The sequence below is a fragment of the Nanorana parkeri genome, unplaced genomic scaffold (assembly GCF_000935625.1).
Source record: "Nanorana parkeri isolate BGI_ZX_2015 unplaced genomic scaffold, ASM93562v1 scaffold108, whole genome shotgun sequence".
Classification (NCBI taxonomy): Eukaryota; Metazoa; Chordata; class Amphibia; order Anura; family Dicroglossidae; genus Nanorana; species Nanorana parkeri.
The window spans coordinates 1026804-1054256 of NW_017306376.1; the positions used below are offsets into that span (position 1 = coordinate 1026804).

General features: G+C 36.8%; 1 protein-coding gene across 1 annotated transcript in view; it reads right to left on the reverse strand.

Annotated features, from left to right (window-relative positions):
- Positions 1 to 6820: 6820 nt before the first annotated feature.
- UNC5B (unc-5 netrin receptor B) overlaps positions 6821 to 27453 on the reverse strand; it is a 33956-nt gene continuing 13323 nt past the window's right edge. Inside the window, exons 7-16 of the mRNA XM_018553064.1 lie at positions 26356 to 26388; positions 22760 to 22954; positions 21886 to 22257; positions 19850 to 19937; positions 19114 to 19282; positions 18172 to 18405; positions 15178 to 15327; positions 14095 to 14259; positions 10099 to 10277; positions 6821 to 7857 (exon numbers count right to left, since the gene is read on the reverse strand). Of these exons, the coding sequence (XP_018408566.1) occupies positions 7692 to 7857; positions 10099 to 10277; positions 14095 to 14259; positions 15178 to 15327; positions 18172 to 18405; positions 19114 to 19282; positions 19850 to 19937; positions 21886 to 22257; positions 22760 to 22954; positions 26356 to 26388 (1751 nt within the window). The 3' untranslated portion in view covers positions 6821 to 7691. The remainder of the gene's footprint in view (positions 7858 to 10098; positions 10278 to 14094; positions 14260 to 15177; positions 15328 to 18171; positions 18406 to 19113; positions 19283 to 19849; positions 19938 to 21885; positions 22258 to 22759; positions 22955 to 26355; positions 26389 to 27453) is intronic.

The window sequence follows — 27453 nt, forward strand, 5'->3', positions numbered from 1 at the left end:
GGCTGCACTGAGGCTAGTATGCATGCACTAATACAGTTTACAAAGAGGCATCAAGAATTATTTCTGATTTTGAATGAGTGCACTCTAAATGAAGGCAAAACATGCAGTCAAGAAACGAAATTGCAGTTCAAAGTGCAATCACCCCGTGAACACACTAGCATGGTTACCTTACTGCTGCATTAGTGTCCACTAACCTTCACTCTTTTCAATGTCACAATCTTAAGAGCAATCCAACAATTTAGCAGGAACAGGAAAGATGACATGCCTAACTAAGGCTTATAAGATCCCTTTGTGCTACACATATCACATTATCTTACCTAATTGTTTCATTTTTACTGTACATTTTAGAAATTCACCATGCTGTTAAAACATATAAATTGATACTGATTTTGGTGAACTATTTAACCATTGGTATGCAAATAAGAAAATGATGGAGTAAAGCCAATAACTAAAAATATTGGGGACAGAAGGTAATTTGTTATAAGATTGCCTTCTTGCATAGTATAAGGCTGATTCTCACCATAGTAATAATTGCTCCTGGACTGGCTACGTTAAGAAAAACATACTAAGAAACAAATCCATTGACAAGCAACTAGAAAAAAGAAAATAAATTCAATTTGAAAGCATACATGGTTTCTGATTCTGTAATATGCAGTAACATTTTTTTTCTTCAAATTTACAAATTTGCTGTTGGCAAGCATAGTTGTAGAATCATTTAAAGACCTCAATTTATGCATTTTGTCAAACATAAATTAAAATAATCAAATGCATATTTTATCATTTTCACAATACATGATAACTAGAGATCACATCTTAGAGCTCTGATATTTTTAAGTTATCACTGAATGTCAATTATCACTTAAAAATAGACATGAGAAATAATAGCTGTATAATTATTTTGAATGTTCAATAGATGGTGTATTGTGTTAAGTAAATACTAATGGTTGTTATGCATTTGTTTCAAATGGCAATCACAAATATGACATTGTTTCATTTCAAAATGTTTAGTTCAGGGTCAAAATATAACTTTAACAAATTAACCATCCTATTGTAAAATGTCATAATCAGCTAGACTCTTGTTTTTTCAGTGATACTATTTGTGAATAATAAAATAATGTTACAATAGTTTTATTCTAATTAAATCAAATTGAATTTAATCAGTCATTCATTTTCCATGCACTGAACACAGTTCCAAAAATGGATTTAATACTGACTTCAAAACTGAATATATTCATTTTTGCAAGAACAGGCTAAATAAAATGTATGTATCACATATTTAAGCCACAATTAAGATGCTCTTTTTATTAAAAAGAGCAATAACTGTCAAACAAGTTGAACTTATTTTTTTTTTTAAAGTTTAAATTGCTTTTATTAATAAAAGGTAATATATCTGCAACTGTGAAGTCACAGCTACCAAAGCGTCTACAACAGATACTGAGGTTTAATTTGCAAAACCAATGCTAAGGAAACCTGTGCTGAGGGAAATATGCTAACTGCCATTGTTGACCTCTCACAATTCTCTAAATTATTGACTCAGAAAAAGCATGCAGCATGAGAAGTCAGAACTCATAAATCTTCATTCTTGTCCCAGGTCAATAACTCAGAAGTATTAAATGCACTGGGCTGACCAGTCAACTAGCTGGCATTCCAATTTTTTTTGATGACTGCCATCTACTCAACTGGCATTTTAGGACAGTTGAGCAATAGCAGCCTACATGCATCACTCAGCTCAAATTTACTTTAACAATATCAAGCTAGTACATTTACCAGGGTGATATGCAACACAATCAGAAGTGTTGCATTGTCTATATGTTATTAAATGAAGGTGTTTTTTTTCAAGCAGATAATAGGAAAGTGTCACAGTCCAATAGTTAAAGCCACAGGAAGCTATTTTCCAATACTTAACTAACCACAAAATGCAATGTTTTTTAAAAAAATTTACATAATTTTAGACTTAATAAAAAAAACATGGTTTACGTTGCTACCATGAAGTTTGAATGGTGTTCTCCATATGTTGATCAATGACACTTCAATCATATCTCAGAGTCTAACTTTTAATCTGCATGTAAATCCCTCATAAGTAAAAATCTTAAATTCAGTGATAGACATAACATTTATACTAGCCAACATAATACATTATTTTGGTAAATGAGCTTGGTTATAGAAAATAAAGGGAGCAGGTGAACAAAGCAAAAAAATAAAATCTGCCTCTTTATACATTTTGGTGCTACTCACTAAATGAGATGCAGTTGAAGTTTCTACACAAATAAAGTATAGTATCTAAATGTATTAACAAATGTAATTAAAAATAAAAACTAGCAAAAGTAACAAAAATAGGAAACATGATGAACCGTATAATTAAGAATAAAAAAATATACAGGCTGAAAAACTTGCATTCAGTCATAAAAGGCACATAATAATTTAAGGATCAGAACAGTTTCCACAAAATATAAGGTTAATACCAGCTGTGCTGTGGTTGAAAACTATGACAAAAAAAAAAGCTATACCCTTTTAATATGACCAAAATGTATTTCTTATTTGCATTCTTTGACCATGAATTTAAAATTGGATTGTATGTCCTAGTAAGCTTTAAAAAAGTATGTAACTTGTAAAGCATGGATTAGCTTTTATTTTGAGGAAGGATCATGAATAAATTAGTTGTAGTCCAAATAGACTGAAATTACTGTACGTTTCAAGGGGCCACTGTGAAGGCACATTGGTGTTAAGGCCTCTTACACAAATTATAATCTCCTCAGACTACTTCAATCTGTGGCATGGCTGTAAAAATATATTTTAAAAAAAAGTAAAAATGAAAGCAAGAAAATCAAATTGTTTTAGAATTGATAAATGTTTTGAACTGAACATTTAATGGACCTCAGCATGATGTGGTCTACAATCCGGTCAAATACTATGGCATATATCACCTTGAAACAACGAGAGAACAAAACCCTTTCCCTCCCCAATGGTGTTGTTTATCAAGTTTATTTTTAATTGAAAGTCACACCTGCCTTGTAATGACTTTAATTAAAGGCTGTAGACTTTTGAAAAACTGCTGATCATTTCTGATCTGGGCACTATTTGGGTACTAAGTGGATAATGCATGGCACAATAGGCACATGCTGACTTTCTTTAAAAAAAAAAAAAAGTCACATACTTAGGGATGGGGGTTAGTGCAGCACAGTAAAAAGAGAAACTTTAATTGATTGCCATCTACAGGACGGAGTTTAAAAAAATTAACACATGTAAAGTGCAACTTTTTGGGAAGTTTTTAACTCTAAAAAGTTGTTTTTCAAATGCATAAATCATAACCGAGAATTAAACATCTGACTGAAAAGGAAAAATCAACAGAAGTGAAGTATTTTACATAGACAAGTCTGCACATTTTTGTCATCCTCTGGATGCTCTTTAGCTCAAATAGTTGCAGAGGTTATAAAAACAAAACATAAATGGTCTGGTGCAAATATGGCATGCATTACCTCATAGTAACTAATCACAAGCTATCTTTCAGTGGTCTGACTCACTTGTCTGGGGTAATAGAAAAATGCATGTACCCCTGACAGAAATAAAACCTGAAAACTTTTACTCCAATTTCACCTTTTTGCCTATAGCAGAAAAATATGTCCAAAAGACCCTGAGAGAGACGAAGCTAACTGATATAGTGCCTTGTGATTCTTTTTTTGTATGCAACAGAACAAAAAAAAAGTAGAACTTTTGGGGAAATTACACTTGCTTAACACCATAGTTACAAGTCATATACACATGTAACATACCGTATATCTATTGTCTTTCAGTAGATAATACGGGGCAAATGAAATATAAAAGTACATAATTAAATCTTACAATACTGCCCACGCTCCATCAGTTTATAAAGCATAACTTAGTAGTTTGTGGCCCAGAACAGTTTTCATGCCCAAATGCCTTTATACATGTACCCAAATTTAAATATGAATGGATATCTCATCACAAAGCTTTATCCTTCTTTGCAGGTTTAGGGCTGTAAAGTGAATGTAGCATTTTACAACTCTATGTGCTTAGCACTTTTAGGCATTGAGAGGGATGACAACACAAACATAGCAAAACTATTGGATGGCAGTTACAAAAGAGTATGAGAATAAACTCACTTCTGTTTAAAAGACTTTCTATTATGCAATTAAATTTTCCATGCAGCAGAGTGATGCCAGGTTGGGTTAAAAATGGTTACCCATAGCTTCCTTCCATAACTAGCAGGATGTTATTCTTTATCACAAACTAGTCTTTTATAATAAGCTAGTAACACTTGTATTGGCTGTATTGGTACATCTAATAAATAAAACCAACTTGTGATAACTCTTTATATGCTATCAGGTTACAAGACAATGTAATTTCCAGAGGCTGCAATTCAAAGAAGTAGATACATGAATCCTAAAAACCTTACGTTTCAAAGATTTCCTCAAAGCACAACTTTCTATCCACAAAAGGGAATTGTTTACAAATAAACCGTAACTCTGGGCTATAAATATAAAAAAGTAGAAATGAAAGAAAATGCATCAAAAAAATTGAATGTATTTGTTTTTAATTTGCCAACTATGATTTTGCTTTACAGTCTCCACTCCATATACAGAATAGCTTATGAAAGAAATAGGGTGGATATGCTATATCATGGCCATTGCTGTTTGACATAGAGCACCTACATGAACTTTAAATAGCAACAGCCCCTGGGCATGTTGGCAAGAGCCACCTGTATTGATAACTAGTATAAGCCACAATATAGATGCTGTGGCATCCGACTACAAACGTCTAGAGAATAGTTTCCTTTAAGAAGCAAATTGGCCCCATAAGGTTTTGTTGCTGCCACACAGTGTGCAGATCACTACCATTACTATCCTTTAAGGTGGAGACACCATATCCATTTTGAGGAAGAAATTTTTTTACAGATGTAAAATTGTTAGACAATATAGATATCAAATTGAGAAACTCTTTAGAATGTATTTTGTATAGGTTGCTCTATTCTTCATGGCTCCTTTAAATAGATTAACTATATTAACCATGGATTCAACTCCAGTCATTACAGTACCAAGGCCAGAAATTTGAAAAATGGCAACAAAAAGAAAAAGCTGTACCTTTAAATATATTTGTCATAGAGTAGGACTGTTCAGTTATAAGAAGGAATAAGAGAGATGGACAGAGACTGGTGGATAATCTGTATCTTTGGCACACTGTAACAACTATGTACTGTATGTTAAAGAACTTGACCAAACACTATTTAGTGATGAGAGAAAAGAGTCATTCGGGTATTTAATGTTTGGATTATACACACCGACCTAGCATTTAGGTGCATTCAGACTGCATTTGAGATCACTTTGAGATCCTTCTGAGCTATATGAAACTTCAAGCTGCTTTTGCGCTCCCATTAACTTGTGTGAGGAGGGAAACACCTCTTTCACAAAGGTCCAACAAAGGCCTTGAGGCTATTAAAGATTATTCACCCAAAGCTAAACTGTTAGGATAGAGTTCTTATGTGAAAGAAGTATGTATTCATTACTAGGGCTTCAATTCTCCTTTAAACAGGTAACAAAAATATAGAAAATCAAGTTAGAAGACACAAAAGTAGACTATGATTCAACTGCCAACAATACAAATCCTGGAGATTCTTTCTTTGGAGCCCAGCAGACATTAAAGTGGATTGATTGAAAAAGACATACATCACGCTACGTGGTGTTATAATTTAACACTGTGTTCCTAGTTATTTACACACCTTCAAGCAGAGCAGTACGGAAAGATTAGTACAAAGTGCTATATATTCAATCAAACTTGAAATAGAAAAATAACACTTTTAATCCAGTTCTCTTTACACATTGTAGTGATACATAAATGAACGTATTATTGAAAAAATAAATTTAAATTTCTACAATGGCATGGACGGATTCACATGTTATTAAACAAAAACCTTTGTGTGTGTGGGGGGTTAAGACATTTAGGTACAATCTAAAAAGTTACAATGAAATTTGTAAAGACATGGTTCTGTTTTTTTAAAGGAGTCATGATCGAAGTGTTAGATTTCCTTATGTCAGAAAACAAATTTGTTTTAATAATTTAATAATCTGGCAAGATGTTTGCAATTACATATGCAATCAAGTAGAAAAGGACCCTGAAGCCCCTATTTAATAAGGCAATAAACAATGTTCAAAGTGCAGCAACCCGCAACAACCAATCAGTATCTTTCATAATTGGCTGCTTTAACTGGATCAAAAATAAAATTAGACTGGCTGCTATAGGCTACTGCACATCATTGCTCTTTTCCCTCATGCTACACAAGGCAGCTTACTACTTCTTACTACTTGAGCCTGTTGCACAATACAGCTAACCATTTTATGCACTCTTGTTTACAAAAGGCAGCTCTCTCTATGCATGTATAAATGCAAACATGACAAGGCAATTTTATCCCACGTTATGGATCCATGTATGCCAATAAGCACTCTTGCAGATCTACAATACCAATTAGCCAATGAAGCCTGATTGTTATAAAAGGAAAGTTAAATTAATTTGAAATTTACTGGTTGATACTGTAAAATAATATGTTGTCATTTCATTATACATGAATTAAAATGAAATAAAAAAAGGACCATAATGAAGGATGAAACCAGGGCTTTTAAAAAAACAACAATATTGATGGAAGGTTGTATTGAAAAAAATATTGGTTAAAACCTGTACCATCTAATCAGATTCTATTATGTATGGGCTATAGCTGCATGTTGTAGTATTAGTATTACAGATGCACTAATATTCCTAAATGTGGCCCTTTAAATTGATTCATTTAACTTTTAGTTCTCTAAACTGACCACTTATTTTCCACGTTCCAGTGGTAGGATTATAGAACATAAGCAATATTTTCCCTGAGCTTGTGTAGGGTTTCCATTCAGGTAAGTGAAATATGAAGAATCTGTTATGGCAAATCAAACAACAATAAACAAACCCCAATGCAGTCTGTGTACAGTCGCAGCGCTGAACATTATTATACTGACAAGTAGGCCCCACAAATGTAAGTAGGCCATTGAAATAATTTGTCTGCAATTAGAAACTTCTACTGGAGCAAGATGGCAGGGAGGACAGATGGCAAGCCTACCTCAAACATACACACGGGTGCATACACTCAGAAATCTCAATCATTACATATATAACAAAGACTCATCCAAAGATCTGGATAATAAATAAACTTGCGTTTCCTAAGAAACCTCTTGCCTTAATTATAAGGCTGTTCCAAGCTTGGACAGGATAAAAACAGTTTGATCAGATTGTTCAAAGAATAGATATTTCTAAAGATGGAGGAAATGAAAGAGCATTAAACTACAAAGTCATAATTTTTGTTCTTTTTTTTTTTCTTAAATGGTGATGTGAAAGAGGTTTATCCGCAGCTATCATGGTACCGATGATGCTTCTCTTCGTGCACCTGGCATTATGTGGAGTGGAGTGAAAGGGTATTCCATTAGACACTTGAATGGCTTGTAAACAGAGTATGTAAGGAATTCTAAGGCTGGTTGTGTTTAGACTGTGAGGAGTACTCAATCTCCCCACTAAGCTGCAGTTCTGCGAGTCATCCAGCACAAACAAGGACTGAAAATGTCTCTTGTTTTAAGGACCAAAGGCCTTCCTGCCCTCCATCTTCATTCCACTTTTCACAAATTCACCCACTCAAGTCAAATGAGTTGAGGTCATCAACAGTCTCCTTCTGTTGCCATGACAAGCATCATCTCGCTTTTGCCCATCTCTTCCAAGGCACTGGCCAGAGTGTTGAGATCACCGTCATCTTGGTGTAAGGCTTCCCATAAGTCCAAGATAACCCCCGTTGGACTGGCTTTGGTGGCAAAATAGTTTAGATATCTAGAAGTGGAAAAAAAATACCACAAATCAGAACTGTTATTTATAAAAAATGATTTACAGTGTTTATGCATATATTTCTGATTTATTAAAGGTAATATATTTTCTTTTTAAACACATAAATATGAAATAACACATATGAATATTTTGTGTTTACCACTTGCAGTCAGAAGGCGGTGAGTGTGAGGCAACAGAGCACCTAATCACCAGGCTGACTTACTGTGTTGTGAATAGACCTGAATAAGTGCGTATCAGATTACACATACATAGCCAAATTTACTTGTTGAGGGACATACCGCTAGAGACAGTCTAGGGGGTGTCAATCTCAACAAAAACAAAGCTAATGCTGAGCTTTCTTAATAGAAATTCCAGTATGCCCTGTAACATAAATGTATTGAAAGCACTCTGTAATAAAGCAAAACTCCTGACAGTTAAAACAGCTAAAAGCACAGATGAAATGTATATATATTTTGTTGCCAAAGTATAGGTAATTCTGCTCCATCAGTCTTGCAATTTAAACACACTTTACGCACTGCACAACCAGATAGGTGATATACATACATCCTGTTCCTGATTAAGCAATTAATCTTCCTGGTTCAGTAATTCAGCTCCTTCTGTCACCTCTCAGTCTCTTAAGGTGCCCATACACTTTACAACCATCGCAAGACCTTGGTCTTGCGATGGTTGTAAAGTAATTAAAAAAACGTACAACCTGCCCATCTTGGACAGGCAGATCGTACCTGCGATCATCGCAAGCCTGCCCCCTGAGGGGCGGGCTTTCCGATGACCGCAATGATGAACGGGCAGTGTGCGCGTGCGCACACCGGCCTGTTCGGCATTTGTCTCCTGAGCATCATTCAAACCAGCTGAAAATCGTAAGATTTTCGGCTGCTTTTCTAGCGTGCTCCTTAGACAAAAGATGTGCGACCGTACAGTAGAAACGGTCGCACGTCTTCATTCACACTGCACGATTCCCGTACGAGAATCGTGCAGTGTATGGGCACCTTAAACCTTCCTCATAAGACAACGAATCAGCATTGTCACCTTTATCCAGTGAACAGGGACTAGACCTAGGAATCAGTATTGCTAAACCAGGAAGTAGCAGTGTGACCTTACCAACTAGAACCGGTTTATGTATATCAGTAATGGCTAAAAGAAAATTACAAACCCTTCAGAAGGCAAAACAATAAACATATATGTATATCACCTGTGTGGAAGTAATAAAAATAATGATATAAAAATATACAAACTTCAGGTTTTAAACTTTAAGCTTTCCTTTTACATATTTGAATTATCAACTAAGATCTAATCAAAGTATAACAAAACAGACTGGGAGCAGCACACAGCCAGACAGCTGTGCTGCAGTGCTTATGTACTTCCTTTGGCAGGAAAAAAGATCTGCTGTATATGTATATTTATATGTGTATTTAGCTGAAGTTCAGCTGTAAATTTTTAAACATTAGATCCAATACTCTTTTTATATGCTTCCTTGTTATGCCATTAAATGGTAGTTTAATGATCTATAAATAAATAACATTCTGAGATCTCTACTTTGGAAAATCCAAGCACTTTAAAACATATGGCACAATGATTTTTGTCATTGCAGTGATGCAGGCTATTCCAAATGAATTCTAATTATTAGTCGATTTTTTTTTTAGTTATTTATGGTAATTATTATAAAATATTCAATAGGTCTGATGCTTCCTGAGTGTTTGTGCTTCACATGACAACAACACTATGCTGGGGATGCCTATGAGTTCACCTTAGTATCAGCTTATGTTCAGACAGTCAGAACGGTTAAAACAACATTTTTAGTCTGATCTATGTTCATGACCACATTTAGTCCCTGTTCACACCTGTGTGCTTTGACACACGTTGGACTCCGAGTGACAATGCAAGACACCATTATTATCAATATTTTCTAAGGGGCCTGATTACATCTGTACATTGTGCTGAGATGTGCCTGGTAAAAACAGTACAGGTGCTTTTTTTTGGTGCATCAGCGTGGCCCCACAGATTTCAATTGCAGTGCATGAAAAACATGAAGAAAGGTTTTATGACTAAACAGAAATATATCTGATAACACAACTTCACTTAAAATCACACCTATGAATGCAACACAGTGCATAAATGAATTTCAGAAATAAAAACATTTTTATGGTCCAGTCTACAGACCACAATATAAAATTACTATTTATGGCAGACCTGAAAAATGAGACAGGCACACACAAATCAAAGACGTACCGATCCATATTGAGCTTTTGTGCTAGAAGCCTCCAGTCATTTCCTCTAGTATTTGGGGCATCCAAGCTATTGCAAATTTTTTGCCGGATGGTTAAGGGCATCTTAAAGGCATATGGTCCTAACTGGGTTGTCACATTGCTTCCGGGATGTGAACAGAAAGGATCAAATGATTTGGCATTCTGTTAAAACAAAACAATACAAATTACCTTTATTGGATAAAATGTTGTGACTAATTGCATGTGTACAGTAACATTCAGCTCCCTTGTGATACATGAGGGATTAAATAAATAAAAAGACTGGAGATAAGCTCCACCTCTCTCACTCAGCTTTTTCTGCAACTATGGACATTGGATGAAGAGTGCAGAGAGCCACATTTTACACCTTTGTTCTATTTTTCCAGTGTCAATAGAAGAGAAAAAACAGCTATAGGCAGGAAGATGAACTGAGAAGCACCCTTCTCGCTAAACACTTTAGAAATGCTTCTGTGTACCCAGACACACTTTTTCCACATGCCTGGAATAGCAGTGAATGTTCTTTAAAGCATACTGACAGAGCATCTGCACACATGGTCACATACAACAAATAATATATGATATTGCAGGGTCAGTGCATGGAAAACAATTAGTCTTTATCTATAGGTGCTAATAAGTTGAATTACCTATTGCCAATTATTACCTATTATTAATTATTATAATTACCTATTATTGTTAGTCTACAGTATCTCTCAGGGATAATGGCGCAGAGACCTCCCAAAGTAGTTCCTGTTTCCCCCGCCCCTACATGGCCTTGCCATTAAAAAAAAAAAAAATCCAATAAGGATAGTGAGATGTTGGAGTGTTACCTAAAAAAGGTTTCTGGAACGGTCTCCTAAAAAGTTGAAATAACTTAAAATAGCTACGCAATCTATGTTGATTACAAACTACCTTCCCATTATAATCTGAAGCCAGCCAATATTTTACAAGTTGATGAAAATGTCAAATTCCTCACAGTTGCAACCATAGTACCAGCTCTCATTTTTTACAAAAAATGTCCAAGTCATCTCATCCACTTAATACTGTAATTGAATAAATGTAAATCCCAGTACTGAAAGTTTTGTTTCATTTGAGATACTTTTAAACAGAGCTGCACATTTAAAAGGATGTAAAGATTTGTATTACAATACTAGGAGCCATTATGTGATCGTAACAGGCAACACGACCTTCCTCCATTCAACACTGACTTTCATGAATTGCACTGGTATGGCCTATTTTAATTACAGACCACAAGCGGGTAAAGATCAAGTCTGATTAAATACTAGGGATATAAATATATAACCTAGAATGGATTTGCTCCCAAATAAATTTGGAGTTCTACTTTAACGCAAACTCAGAAAACTCCCATCAAAATCTCTAAAACAAGACGCTAAAAGTTAAGCTTGCCAACTTTCCATCATTAAGTAATTTTGGGTGTATGGATTCATTAAATCAATCCGTACGTAGTAATTATGTTAAAACTGGTCTGTTCTTATGGGAAATATGAAGGGATTAGTAATAGCACAGTCAAACATCTCTTTTGATTTCTACATTAAGGAAGGAGTTAATGCTTAAATGTTTTAAAGCACAAAGAGAGGTCTCACACTTTACATCATGTTTTATTAAGATGTTTGCTTTAAACAAACCAATGCCTTGTTCTTCCACAATGCTTACAGTTTCATGATAGGCATTTTATGTTCACAGACTAGATAATTGCCAGTCATTCAAATATTTCCACAGCTAGGCTAAACCTAAATAATTAATGTTTTCTGCTCATTACTCCATCCAAAAACCATTACACATCTATAGATAAAACTGCCATTAAAGAAACATCAACGCTCCAACTCCATCAAAATATAATAAAGTTAATAAAACAAAAAGCTAAATACCGAATGTCTATTTTAAAATCTTTACAAAAGAATGTCTATAAATGGATTTTTATGATGAAGACAAGTTGCTTTGATTTACATACACAAGTAAGAGTTTAAAAGGCTTTTCTGTGACAGATTTTACTTAAGGTTTTTCATTTAAATAAATCTGAAAATAAACTGCAATTTGAATGCTGCTGAATTACAATATTTAAATAACACGGTTCGGAAATAAAATACAAGATACAAATATAACCAAGAAAAAACATACACTAGAGAAAAACACATAAAAACATTTGGAGCTTGCATTGGCAAGAATTATAACATTGTCTCCTGGCTCAAAAAAAGGTCAATAGTTTATTTAAAATGTTGGAAAAATGTTTTTAGCAGGGCAGATATGTTTTCAAAAAACTAACTTGTAGCATCTAAATCAGAATTTGTTTTCTATTGCTCTTTCTATTACATGTTGATGTAAGCTGCAATTGATTGGGTGTATACAGCACACCATTAAAACCAAAGTGATTTAAATGTGGCCCGCGCAAAGCAGATATGTAATACTGACTCTTCTGCTGCCACACCTTTAAATAAAAGCCATTGATCTGCGATTTCATACTTATTTACACATATAATAAAATCATGACAGTGTGCTAAATCCTTAAGAGGCATTTCCACTTTAGCATCCCGCAGATGACTGTGGCCACTCTTACATAGAGAAGACCTCATCTTCTACACTCCGAAGCCAACCTGGGAATAAACAAGCCCTGCAATACAAAGCAAGCTAGCACATACGTGTGTTTATGATTGAACTCAAAGCTCTGTGAAGCTCACATGCAGCTAAAACCGCTCTGATGTTCACTCAGTAAGATCTTGGGCAAATGGAATTATATACAAGCTGCAGCAAATTTAAATTTTCTATTAAATTGTGACTGAGATAAAGTCGCCCATTTGAGTTTGCCCTTTTTCACAGCTACCTAAATATCACACAATCCCTTTTGGTATTTGCCAGTGTTTCCTGTCATGGCATGATTGGAAAAAATTTCTGCAGCTCTTCAAGGCCATCAGAAGAATAAGGTCCATTTGACCAGCAACAAAATGTCACTAAAACGCCCAATATAATTGTTGACACTGGGGGATTTCTCAGATTCATTTGAGCACCAGAATAAATGCTACTAAGCTGCATGGCTTTGATGCCTCCATTTTAGTGTGTGACATTCATGGATGAAGTTTTACATAGAGGAACTCCACTTAAGAATTATGCACTTATTCTGAAACTGAGATCCTTAATGTGGGCCTGAACTCATAAATGAAGATTTGCTTTGTTATAGAGGACATCTAGAAAGACTAACTTAGCCTAAGCAGCACCCTGATGCTACCTTTTGTTTAGAATTCCTCTAGAAAAAATTGCAGTGTACCCCTTGGTATATGCGGGTGCATTGGCATTCTTTTTCCAATAGCTGTATATCTGCAGAGTGATTTTTAGACGCTCCTGTCTGTGACTGCACATTTTAGGAGATTTAGGCTGATATTTGGGGATGACACTTATGCTGCTCACTGTTCTCTTTGCTGGAGGCTCCGACATAAGGAAACAAAACCCTGCCCCCACCAAGATGGAAACCTCAACACAGAGACATATTGCAGAACAAGCCATAGCAAGTCGATAACAGGGTAAAGATCAGCTCAAGGGAGATCAATAGCAATACTGGTGACTAGACATGTGCCCCCTGCCTGCCTTTCCTCTGGGTGAAGCTTCCAGAGTTCAGTTTGTCTTTAAGTCATGTGCCATATATCTATATAAAAGAGTCAATATTTGTGTTTAAGCTCCAGTATCAGTTTACAAACAGACCAAGGAGGGGAGAAAACTCGAAAATTGAGTTATAAAAAATATAAAAAAATAAAAAGATATATAAAAAAATAAAAAGATAAAATGAGAATTAGGCTTATAAAACCTTCATATAAAAAATTAACAAAGCCTGCAATGTGAATAATGAAAATGTTCACATGTATACAACATCAATGCACCTCTACATTACCACAATAAATGAAAATCACTTGCAAAGGTGGAAATGGACTTTAAGCATTAAAAAAAGTCTTTTAAGTCCTTAACAGTAAATCCATACCTCTTCCAGCATTGTGTGCAACTGGAAAATCTGTCCTTCTCCTTCCACCTGCCTCACACAGATTTTGCATGTTAGTTCTGTTGAGGCCAGACTATACCTCTCCAGAGTGAATGTAGAATGCAGCGCTCTCTGGCTTCCACTCCAGATGTGATAAAAAGGAATCTCCTGTAAAAAGCATACACTTTTATTAATTGGGTGAAGACAATATTAAAAAGTCCCCCTAGCAGCCATTGACATGCAGCAGCATCCAGACATTGTAGAATTAGCAGTTGAAATACTAATGTACAGTCAAAAGTTTTTGCTTGTTTTCTATAAAGATGGTAAGGAGAAGAACGTCTCTAAAAATATTTATTGTTGTGTTTGTCATTGGGAAGATTTTTCCTCACAACCTGTCCTTTAGAAGAAATGGGGTGTGCAGATGTCTTCAGGAAAGGAAGCTTCCTAATGCAAAAAAAGTGTCACAAGTTTTAAGGGGACATCTTAACCCTTTCGCTGCCAAGCCCTCCGGAACATTTTTCAAATCAGCTGGCCAAGCCATTTTTGAATTTTCTGCAACTATAAGCTGATGGTCGCTAAAGCGACCATCAGCTTATAGTAGAACTGTAAATGCCAGGTCCGTATGGCATACTGACCTGGCCAGCTGGAAGCACTTTTGTAGGTCCGTATGCCATACGTCCTTGGCAGCGAAAGGGTTAATAGGGAAACATAAAATACCCCCATCACCCGCACAACCCAAAACAAAACAACAGATTTTGGCTGAAGCTGGCTTAATTCAAATTCCAGCCAACATGACAGGAAATTAGTGGAACTCTACCGAAAAGAAAAAGAAATCCAAATCTTAACAGTTGTCACCTAAACAGGTCTCCCTAACGGTAGATTTTTTACCTCTAAAATGAGAAATGTTTGATTTTCCCATCACTTCCTGTCGCACTGACAGTGTCTACAGGTCTAACCCTTCTACACGCTATCCAAAACAGGAAAAATACCACATTTTGGTGGAAGTTTCATTTTTAATCCCATACACACGCACACACACACAGAATGCTGCGAATAGGGAATTGTTGTCAGATTAAACCCACTGACCTGAAATTTGGCCAATAATTTGCTCCTCCACAATGAATGAGGAATATCGTGAATAGACAAGCGTAGGTTGTGATAGCTGTCTTTAAACATCAGTGGCTTTGGTTCTTCTATGAGATAGCCTCCTAAGGTCCTCTCCAGTTCCAGAACTTCCTGTGTACAAGGCAAAGCAAAAAAGATTTTATGTTTTGTCTTTATTATGAAAAGGACTTACTTTATGCTAACTTGATACTGCGCATATTTTTTTACTTGACTGTAATAAACCTTAATGAAAAATTTATTTTATCAAAATGATTTATTTTTCAGATATCCCTAAAGTATTTCAAGGTCACTAAAATATATTAAGAAAGTTACACATCAGTTCAAACCTTGGCTACCGTCTCCACACTGCAAGTGTCAAATCTCCTCTAGTCCGTACAGCTTTGGAAGGGGTTATCTTTACTATCAGTAAAAGCTCAGCCAATCACAATAAGGAGAAAATATGTTCTGACAGCCGCAAAAGACATGCATATAGGTGAATCATGTTACAATGTCCTGGAATCCATGCCGGATTTTCCCTAGTGTCCTGCCTCTGTGCCTGACTTTTCCCAGGTTTTTGGCTGTTAGCCTATGGTGATGCACAGGGCTACAGCCAATCTGCACACTTGCTCTCCTATTTAGAATTACTTCGAGCAACAAGGTTCGAGCAATAATTCTGTTCCCTAGTGTCGGACCCTCCGTGATTCCCTGTGTTCTTGTGCTTTCCTGGATTCCAGCGTCCTTGTGCTTCCTTGGATCCTTGTGCTTTCAGGTTTCCTCCTGTGTGCCCTGTGATCTCCCAGTTTGGTTATTTCCCTCTGTGCTGTTCCTTGTGTCCCTGTTTGCTCTAGTTCCCAGTGAGTCCCTGTGAGTACTGTTGGTATGCCTTCCTTGCATTTACCTGCCTGCTCAGCTCCGTTCTTTGTGACTCTGTTCCCAGTGTTCCTGTATATCTCGCACTCCTTTCCATGTGTTTCGTTATCGGTCTCCTTTAGTGTCTGTGCTTTGCTCCTTCCCGTATGTATCTTCCTGTGCTACGCACATTCCCTTTTGCACATCTCCCAGTGTATTCCCCTGTGTGCATCAGTGCAACACACAATCCTCTGTGCATTCCTTGTGCACATCTCCCGGTATATCCATAGCCTCTCTGCTACGCATGTCTCCCAGTGCACATCTCCCAGTGTATTCCCGAGTGCATCTTTTAGCTCTACGCACCTACCCTTGTGCACATCTCGCCGGGTTTCTGTGGCCCCTGTGCTAAGCAAGTTCCCCAGTGCATATCTCTGTGTATCCGTAGCCCCTACCTGCCACTGAGTCCAGTTCCCCAGAGTAGCAGGACAGTCGTGTCTGCACGGTTGTGTCAGAGGGCTGCAACCTGGGAGGTGTCCTGCCGCACAATCGTAATCGCCAGTGGAGGCTCTGTGGAAGACTAGGCCCTCCTTAGATTCTGCGCCTCTTGCATAACCCCGGTTATTGTGCAGTCACCCTGTCCTAGTCCCCTGTGTCTGGACGCCCCTGTATCGCAAAGCCACCTTAGTCCCTAGGTTCCCTGTGACCTGCATCCCAGGTATCACTTCAGCTTCCCAGTCCCATTCTCTGCTTCAGACCGCTTTGCAAAACCCAGAGCTCATGTGTCCCAGTGCCCCAGTCCACAGAACGTGACAAATTGCCTTGTTAATCAAATCAAGTCAACATAAATTGAACTTAAAAAACAGTAAACATGTTGCATAAGAAACTTTATTCTAGTACAATTATACTGGATTAGACTATTAATAATATTGATGATAAATACTTAGAAGGAGATGGGCCTGCTGAGAGGTCCTAGAGAATCTGAAGTACACGAAACTAAACACACAACCTGAATTTCAACTTGATTATTATGTAATGTCCCAGTTAACTTTGTTTTCTGAAATTATCTGTTGAGATAATGAGGTTATGAGGAAGACATTTGCACACTGGCGTGCAAAACGGAGAAATAGTAAAAATAATTACTTTATTTTGCCCTTTAAACACTGAGGCAGCTCTCCGAGTACATTAATTACCTGGGAGCTATAAGGTTAGACAAGTATACGTTGCCGTAATATCATCATTTGAATATTTAAAACGGTAAAATAGGAAACAGTTTTCTACTTTTAATTAGCTTGCTCTTTTTAAGATTAAAAAGAGTGTTTCAGCTTCTGCGTCGACGAAAGGTCTGCTAATTAATGTTCCAGAATAAACCCAATTTTGTGCCTGATTTATAATAGTTAATAGCTAGATTTCCAGGTTACACGAGTTTAGGTTAACAGCTGGGAAAAAAACAGCTTTACTTTATTAACCAGAAATGCCACAAAACCGACTCAAGCTAATGTGATCTATTACGTACAGAATGTGTGAAGTCCACCATCACTGAACATTATTACATTTTAGTCTGCACTGATCATCAAACAAGTCTGCTTTAACAAGAAGTATGACATTTTGCTTAATCGTACATCATGCTCTTGTCGAAGTATTTCACCCTCTCTAGAATTGCCTTTTTTGTTAACAATGGATAACAAATTAAGGAAGGCCTGGCAGCTTGCATGGGGACACATATGAAAAATGTTCCCAAATTGAACATAATTTTACTAGGCAGTACTAAGAAGAATAGAGGCTCCTTTAGGGCTACTTATCCTTGAACTAGCCATTGTTGAGAAATCTCTCCAAAAATGGCATCTGGGGAAATATCTACAATTCTTCTATAGATCCAGGACCCACCACAAATTGCTGTGGAATTACGTTGATAGGGCCAATATAAAGGCACTACTTGTTCTCTATTGAATCAAAATATTAATGTAATTTGGTCATTCTGATAAGCTCCCAATTAATATGAAATTGACATTTTAATGAATGGTCCATTTGAACTTAGCTTTTGGGAAATAAATTTAGTGATGAGTGATGTTATTATAGATAGCAAATTCGAAAACAGAAAAGCCAAAGCACAAAATGTTTTTCTTTTACCTTTAATGCATCAGGTGTGTCCTCTAAGCAGTAGACTTTGAGGTTGTATTCCAGCGAAGTGCAAAGAATAGGTGCAAATATTGCCAGCTGGAGCCGCTTGATAGCAGATCTGGAGTATGATTCCCCGACAAAGGCATAGGTACCCAGCTGGTCAAGTAAAATATGACAAGACTGACTTTCCAGCTGACAGTAACATGGTGTGTTAAGAGTCTCTTCATTTAATGTCACAACTTCCTGAAAAACAACAAAACAAACATTAATTTAGCAAACAAGTAGGCTGATGAAAATCTGCATTTAATGAAATACAGGCTGATTTAGTTTGAAATGGAGTTTGTGATGAGCCAGTCCACGTGCTAGAGTGCGCCTTAGGACTTTCTGCACATGTTTAGTCAGCAAACAGTGTAGGAAAAACAGCATTTTCTTTCGCAGGGGTTTGTTCTAGCTTCATTCACTAACAAAATCTCTGGTTTCTCACCACTACAAAGTTGCACGTCCTAGACAGGCCTGCCTGTCTAGGATAGCAGACCTAGACACACACACACTTTCTGTGTCATCCTCATGAACTCCTCTAATCCATCTTGTGACACTGCATCAGCAGCAGGGGTTGACAGCGAACCCCTGGCCTGGGTACAAGAGCCTTGACATGGACACCCTTCCACAAGGTGTCCACTTCAATTGCTGCCCAAGCAGCATTGGTTCTTCACAGGAATACTGACTGAAAACTCACTTGTCCTTAATTAGAATTTTCTCCTGAGCAAGCTGTTCTGGAGTCACAAGCACCCTTTCACTGCCAAAACCGTATGTAATAAAAAAAAAACATTTAAAGCAAGTAAATAAAACAATAAGGATTTTTATAGGTAAAAAATAATCAAGTTGTTCTGCAGTCCAAGAGCTGTAGGAAATCTTTAACTAAACACTTTTTGTTGGGATCCTCGATCTTACCTCCCAGCTTCCCTGATGAGACTGAGTTTTCAACTGTAAAATCCAGTCGGATGTGGTGATATCAGCACAATGAGGAATGGTCAAAATGACTGGTCGACACAAGAGAAGTCCAGTGGGGCCACAAGTTACAATAGGACTCAAAATTGTCTGCGTACCTTCCGAAGGTAGTCTGCAAGAGAAGCCACAAGAATGTTGTCACTTTACCGTATGATAATGCATAAATAATTTCAGTATATTATAACCATCAGATGTGTGATCACTGGCTTCTCAAAGCAGGTAAAGCCATTTTAGACCCAATATCTACCACTACTGCTTACACATTTGGCTCGCAATCAAATATTAAATGGTATGGAAAAGAGATAGTGTGGATGTGTGCATCCATTGTATGGCCATTTTCCACAGACTAACCTCAGCGTGCAGACTGAACATATGAATCTTCTACATTTAACTGCAATTCTGCATGGCCAAGTATGTTTATGGTATGGCTCCTGGATACTTGGGTTTAGCAGCTAAATGAATAATAGTTATGAATTGGCAACTTATGTGTTTTTGTGTTGAACGGGATAATTTTTAATCAGCAGATAAAACAGTCAACTAAGAAAATATAGGCTGTATGCAGTTATTTGACTGAATAAAACTGGAGGACATGGACACACAAAAAAAAAGTAAAAACATATCTACAAATGTCAGTAAGTATAAAGCCACGAGGAGTCCATAGGAGAGATCATTTACTTACACAGTGTTTTCTCTTTTGTTTATCATCAAATACATTTCATAGTATTTTCCTTGTGGAATTGCTCCATGCGGTATCAGTAAACTCACCCCTGGAAAATTAAATATATCAGTATTAAGTCCCAGGCATGTAACATTTCATACATTTTTTAATATATTCACCCTTAAAAAGAATAAATGTTTTATGATCATATAATTTAATTACTTCAAGTTATTTGGGGGTAAGATTCCTTTTTTAGAATTCAAAGCCAAAAGCAAATCTGGCATAAATGTGGCAATACAAACTAAGCATATGATTAAAAAAACATCATAGGATATCCTTACTGGAAAACTATATGAGAATATCCCGAGATACAGGTATGACCTACCCCCACCTGATTCCCTATTTGTCTTTTAATAAACGGGTGGCCTCAGTGATCAAAGGGGAGGTTCAGGAGGTGGGTAGGGATGGGACCACGTGAAACCTTTGCAGAAAAGGTTAAGATTTGCATTCAGCTATCTGGATCTACTGATCATTTTGCCATTTGGTTTTCACTTAATGTGTCATCTGCTTATCATTTACTTATATCTCTAGTTTGAATTGCTTATGCTTGTGACAGGTTTACTCTAAAGAGCGACTAAACACAATTTGATTAGTTTAATAAACAGTTACCGTACATACAAAATTGATCCATTAATATTTTCTAAATCTATCAATGTGACCTTCAGAACAGAACTTTAACCTATGTAAGGTTTTCCTTACAGGCTGCTTCTTCCACTACTACTATTTGCATTCCCTGCCCTCCACAACTACTTCATTCACGGCAGTACAACGTAGAAAGTCCTGTGTAAGCTCCAAGTTAGAATATTTTGTCTAGTGGTTGTTGGCTATAGAACATAATTATGTCATGAAGTATAACCACTTTCTTTAGCTTAGATTTTCTGTGGTGGTAGTTGGGTGTAATGTTATAATTTACCGGCAGTTTTCACCACACATAGATGTTGAATTCTAAATGTGCAAGAGAAGAATAAAATTATAACTACATGCATATTCACAACATTCTGGGCTATTAGGAGCCATAACTGCCATTTTTAGTTAATGCAAGTTATTTTCAGTCCTAATTGTGCTGAAGCGCATAATATCAAATCAACAACATTGCTACAGCATTTCATGTAATTTCATATAAAAATATGCACCCAAAACATATTTTGGATATGAATGAGATTTTTTTGAAATTTGTCTGGGAAACAGAAAACAAACCTCACACTTTTTTTGACTGCTCTCAAACAATAAAGCAAAAGAGCACAACAGTAATTACAATGTTTGTTTTTTAAATAATAATTTTAATTAGATATGAATGTAGCCTGGTAAATGGAAGTTCAGGCAATATGTAAAAAATATTTTTTTCAATTACACATATTTTTAATGTCTGCTTTCATCATAATAATTACCTGTTTTTGTATAATACTGCTTACAGTGTATGTGCACCCACAGCTTTTCTGCCTAGCCTTGGATAGGGTAGGGAAGTGTTTCCTACCCTAACCTATCCACCTACCACCACCTACCCTACCCACCTTGAAGACAATGTGGTGGATTCTTGTGTTCCCTAGTGTAGGTAGGTGACCAATTGTACATATCGTTTGTTGTGGAAGCTTTTGGAAGGCTGCTCTCTGGTATGCAGGGGCCATGACTAGACTATTGTATCAACATATTAAAAATCATAAAGAGAAATGTGCCAGAGTAATATTTAGGTCCCGGTAAAGTTTTTTTTTAGCATTCCGTTAAAAATCCAATGTGTTTCAGGAGTTCTTAAAGACTCCCTTCATGAGGGATAGAAATCTGAGCAGAATGGGGAACAGTTGGGATACTGTTGTCAACTGTCAAATGATGAATCCCCCTCAATTTCTTGACACTTTCTGCTATGTCATTTGCATAGAAAAAAAGGAAGGAAGGTAAACTCCTTACTGGAGACACAAGCATCAATAAAATCCTTCAACTTTAATACTATTCATTTAGCCAAATACAAAGTTAATTAGACAAATTAGAAATTATGAGATCACCTGTGTTTGGGAATGTTAGCCTTCCACCTAGAGCCCCAAATGTGCCTGTCACACTGTTACTGGAGTCACGGGGTAAAGTCAACAAGTGTTGGCTACTCATGGTTTTATTTCTTGCATTAATGAGGTTAGTGTCTGATGGATACGACGCTACAGACTTTGAACCAAGCAGGTTGTCTTGTATTCCAGGTGATGATCCCACTGTCGATGAATTGTAGACTTTAATCTTTAGGTTTGGGAGGGGATCCAGCAATGGAGAGTTAGTCATGGCGATTTTGTCAGCAGAGTCTTGCAAGGCATACATATGCCCTCGATATAGCCCAGCGTTAGCTGTAAGATCTGGCTGCATCGATGGGTGTAGTAAATGAGAATTATCTAGAAAAAGAGTCAAGATTTTATTAATTTTAATTGAAACAGGTTTACATAAACATTTCTTCAAGACATGATTACGTCTTTTAGTGTTTTTGTTCAAGTCAATAGTGTGTATTTGCTCAATAGTTACACAAATGCACTGAACTAACAAGATCACCATATTCAGTCAGTGACAATATACAGCAACTGAACATGCTATTAAAAAAAAAAGCTAGCTGCAGAACTTATTACATTTCCTTAACCTAGTAATAATATATGATATTCACTTCTATAGAATGAGAATATATATCTTATCATGACGACTTCTATCTTTAACATGTGTCACGGATTTGTATACTGTAATTACAAAATATAAAGGTGTAATTACAATTCCCTGAATGGAATACTGTCGTTATAAGCCTCATCTGTTTTCTTATTATGACCATCTGGCCGCACCTCATAAGGCGACAGTTAATGAACACACACAGTAGTGCATAGGTAAGGGTGTCAAGCACATTAGACATACCGTGCCTGGAAGTCTTGAAGTTCACCGGATGAAAGCCTCCTGTAAGGGCTGCTGAGGAATCTGTGATGTCAGTGTCAAAATCTCGGCAGTTGCGTCTGTACACAATTATGCCAACAGCCATGAGTATAACAATGAAGATGAAAATGGCAACAACCAGTCCGGCATACAGTGCAACGTCCCCCGTTGAGTCCAACACTAATGAAGAGAAAACAGTAAATTACTGAACAAACAGCTGATGATCACCTAGATGTCAATAAAAATAATATGTGGGTCAATGGACATGCGCACACAATAATATTGTCTTGCAGGGAACTGAGAGCATAAATATGGGTCATCCAAGCATTCAGGTTTAAGATATGGAAACAGGAGGTACAGAAACATGCAAGCACATCTGGCCCAGGCCTACACCACAGTAAGCTAGAGACCTCTTGGCCAGTGGTGTACACAGTTTGCGATAGGCATTGGAGCATTGTGAAGTCTGGCTAAATTGACCTGACCAGCTGAAGTTGATGACCATTTATTACAAACTACTTTATAAAAAAAAAAAAAAATAGAAAAGAAAAGCTGAGGTGCTCTCATTGAAACAGGATTTTAGCAGTCACTGCCCTAAACTTGGTTAGGATTCCACCTGAATATTAGTAAAAAGGTAATTGTTAATTTCCCTAGGCCAAAAATAATAACAAATGCTACACAAAAAAAGGACACAAGATGGCGTTGATTGTCAAAAAACAAACAGTGCACAGAAAGAAAAAAAAATGAACACTGGTAGAGACAGAAAGTGCTGCTATTGCAGACATCATATAAAGAATAATTGAATCAACACAAAAGGTGCTAACATTAATAAAGAAACGTACATAAAAAGGTATGCACGGCTATTTTGTACTATAAAATTCAATGCCAGCTCTCCTATAGTCTAAATACTGTACATATAAATACAGTTAGCAAAATGTATATACTACAGTGATTATCAATATATTGTAAGGCTCTGTTCAGACATTATGTAACTAGTGTTTGTTAATTTCGTTCTATAGAAATGACTCATTTCATCAATGTGCAGTTCTCATATTCTACAACAAAACTTCCCTGACATCTCTGTCATCCACAACTCATCCTCTTTTATTATACTGCCTAGAATTCTTTGTGTACAGCATTCCCTCTGGTCAGGTTCAAGAACTTGCAAAATGCATCTGCTTGATAAACATATGGCTACTTCTCTTTCTAGAAGAAGCTTCAAGGACAACTGCTCTCACAGCAAATGTGGTATAGATTTTATCCATGTACAATTTTGTCCACGATAATAATATGTACCTTTGGTAATATGGTACAATTGTATAATTTATTTATCTAGTTATTCTGTGTACTTTCCAACCCCTACTTCACATTAGATAGATTACATATCTTGCTCTAGTTATGACTATACAGATACATCCAAGTTGGAATAAAATGATCTGTAATTTTAGACTGTATCTTTGCTATAAACTCCTGGATCCACATGTATGGTTCGGCACAGTGGTATAAATGATATCCATAGCTCTGCCCAGCGATCATTTGTTGTTCAGCACAGAGGCCTTATTGCAGGGCTATTGGAAATTTGACACAGAGCCTTCACATGTCCAATAAGGTAAGTATGCTGTTGTAGAGGTTCATTTTCTGTTAAGTTCAACATTAAGGTGCAGGTTATATGTAAAGGGTTAAGCTGTTAGCATGGGGGTTAAGTGTTCTAGTTTAGGTAGAGGACGAATTAGGGGCTAGGGATTGAGAACAGGTAAGTGTTAGGGTTTGAAGGGGGGGTTAAGTGTTAGGGTTTGAAGGGGGGGGTTAAGTGTTAGGGTGTGAGTAGAGGGAGATTTAGGTGTTAAGGTTTGAGTAGAGGGAGATTTAGGTGTTAAGGTGTGAGTGGAGGGAGATTTAGGTGTGAGTAGAGGGAGATTTAGGTGTGAGTAGAGGGAGATTTAGGTGTGAGTAGAGGGAGATTTAGGTGTAAGTAGAGGGAGATTTAGGTGTGAGTAGAGGGAGATTTAGGTGTGAGTACAGGGAGGTTTAGGTGTGAGTACAGGGAGATTTAGGTGTGAGTACAGGGAGATTTAGGTGTGAGTACAGGGAGATTTAGGTGTTAAGGTTTGAGTAGAGGGAGGGTTTAGTGTTGTGGTTTGAGCAGTGGTGGAGTTAAGTGCTAGGGTTTGCTTAACACCAATGCATAGGCCAGATGTTAGAGATACTTGGGGAAACTCTGCTGCCTTTGCTTAAATAGGAAATAAAAAACCTTGTTGGACCTGTGATGTACGTGATGACACACTCTCTCCTATTTGAAGAAAGCAGCAGTATACTTCTTAGGATTGTATTTGAATTGGATTTTTAGCCAATACCATTTCATTAATATATCCAGTTTATCCCAATGCCTTTCCTTAGTTAAGTTTAACCAGACTACTTAATTGATAGCACATTACAAAATCTGAAGGGCTAATTTTGTTTACAAACAGCATGCAAAGGTAAAATAGGGTTTTGGCGAATAATAAGCAATTAAGGGCTATTTTAGTTTCAACCTGCATCACAAACCTAATACCAGATCAGTTGCTAAAGGCAACAGCTTTTTTATGCTCAAGACAGGACCTTAAAGATGAACTGCAGGCAAATAAAATCGTAACCCTTGCAGTGGGGCTGCCCCCCACACTGCAAAGGTTAAAGTGCTCAGGGGAACTAAAATAACAAATATACTCACCCGAACCACAATCCTGGCTGGCTCTTAGACTGGTCCCTTCAGCCTCGCTCCCCCTCTGCTCCAAGATCTTGGTAGTCATCACGTCCTATACAGTGCATATACTGTGAGGACGTTGAGGTACATTCCATCACTGAAGTGAGGAGGAGACAGCCTGAAGGGACCAGTCTGGGACCAAGCCGGCATCGCGGTTCGGGTGAGTATATCATTAGACAAAGCAAGTGCTTAACCTTTACAGTGTGGGGGTTGCCCCACTGCAAGGGTTAAGATTTGATTCACCCAGAGTTCTTGTTTAAAGGCTCGCACTGTGGCAGTAAGAATGCTTTTAAAGCCATCACTTGGCTCAATTCAGGGAGTTGCGGTGGCACAGCACAGCCCTGCTATTGGTGGTGTTTGAAATGCAGTTGCCTATTACTTTTATTGCTTCAGTTGTGTGCTGATTGCTACCTGAAAAGCACACTGAACAATATGAACATATATTAGACTGTACAGGCTCATAAAGTATCTAAAATGTTATTTGTTTTGCTTTAGGACAATTCTGTGTTTGTATAAGCATAAGAACTGTGCAAAATGTACAGCTTCCCCATAAGGACAAGTTTATTTCTTGTAATAATAATAATAAAGAGCACCAGGTAAAAAAATGCCCATTTACAATCTTGATTATTCTGCTTGCCTTTTAATATGGCCGTAGTTAGGCTTACAATAATGATTTATAATACTGCAGATTACAGTATTGTTTAAAGTCAGCAGCAGACTTCATGATATTATATGGTAACCTCCACAATTACACAAAGTGCAGGTAACAGATCAGCGCTCATGCAAAATAAGATAACAGAACTCAGAAGATGAATTAAAATGAAAGTGATGAAATGAAACTTACAATGGCTTTTTGGTTCACCTAAAACTCTTTTGTCTGTTAGAAACAAAAACCATAATGAAATTAGTCACCCTGGCAAAAAAAAAATGGAGCAAATACAATGAATGACAATGAAAAGAAAATTAAAAAGAAATACACAGATTACATGGTAATGGATTGTGATTGAAACTGTCATGGAATGTAACTGTGAAACCCTGTCAGATGGCGTTCACTCCGAAAAACGGAAGCAAAAATCTCATCTGTGGCATCATTAACAATAGTAACTTTGCAGTTTTCTGACATCTCATCAGCATGCAAGTGAAAGTATGACTGTAATTTACATGCAAAAGGTATGTTAGGGAATACTATAATAATGTCTTATCAGCCAAAATGTACAGAACAGTTGTGGGGAACAAGTGAACTGCAAACGCTTTTTAAGAAATTCTGCAACTCTTCTAAATGTTGATAGTCCACTGAAGTCAATTCCTACATTTCAGGTGTGTTGGTGACCTTCCTGTATCTTTGTGCGAAACTCTCTCCACTTCAAGTATCATCAATATTATTTAAACTTCCAATGAAAATTTAAACCTGATTGGAGACTCGGTCAAATTTCATATAATGGGTGTGTTTAGAAATCTCTCCCCTGCAATTAAACTAGGTGTTCCCTGATCAACAACAAAAGACTAGGGTGGACCACTACAGGCATGAATGATAAATAGAAGCCCAGAGCAAGTACAGTGTGTTCCCTGAAGCATTTAAGACTTTATTTCCTATTTTGACTGAAGCACACCTTAATGAGATTTAAAAAGCTACATGCACAAAAGGAATTCTCACAACCAATACTTGGGATTGATATAAATGCTAATTTGTCAGAGCTAATAAATCACAAAAGGTCTACTTTGAGAGGCTTAAACATATAAAAACGTAAAGGCATTAAAAATGAGTGTGTGTATATATATATATATATACATACACACACACACATACATACATACACACACACATATATATATATATATCACATATACACACACACACACACACACACTGTATATACATATACACACACACACACTGCCTGGCCCAAAAAAGTCGGACCACCTTTCATTACAGCACACATTC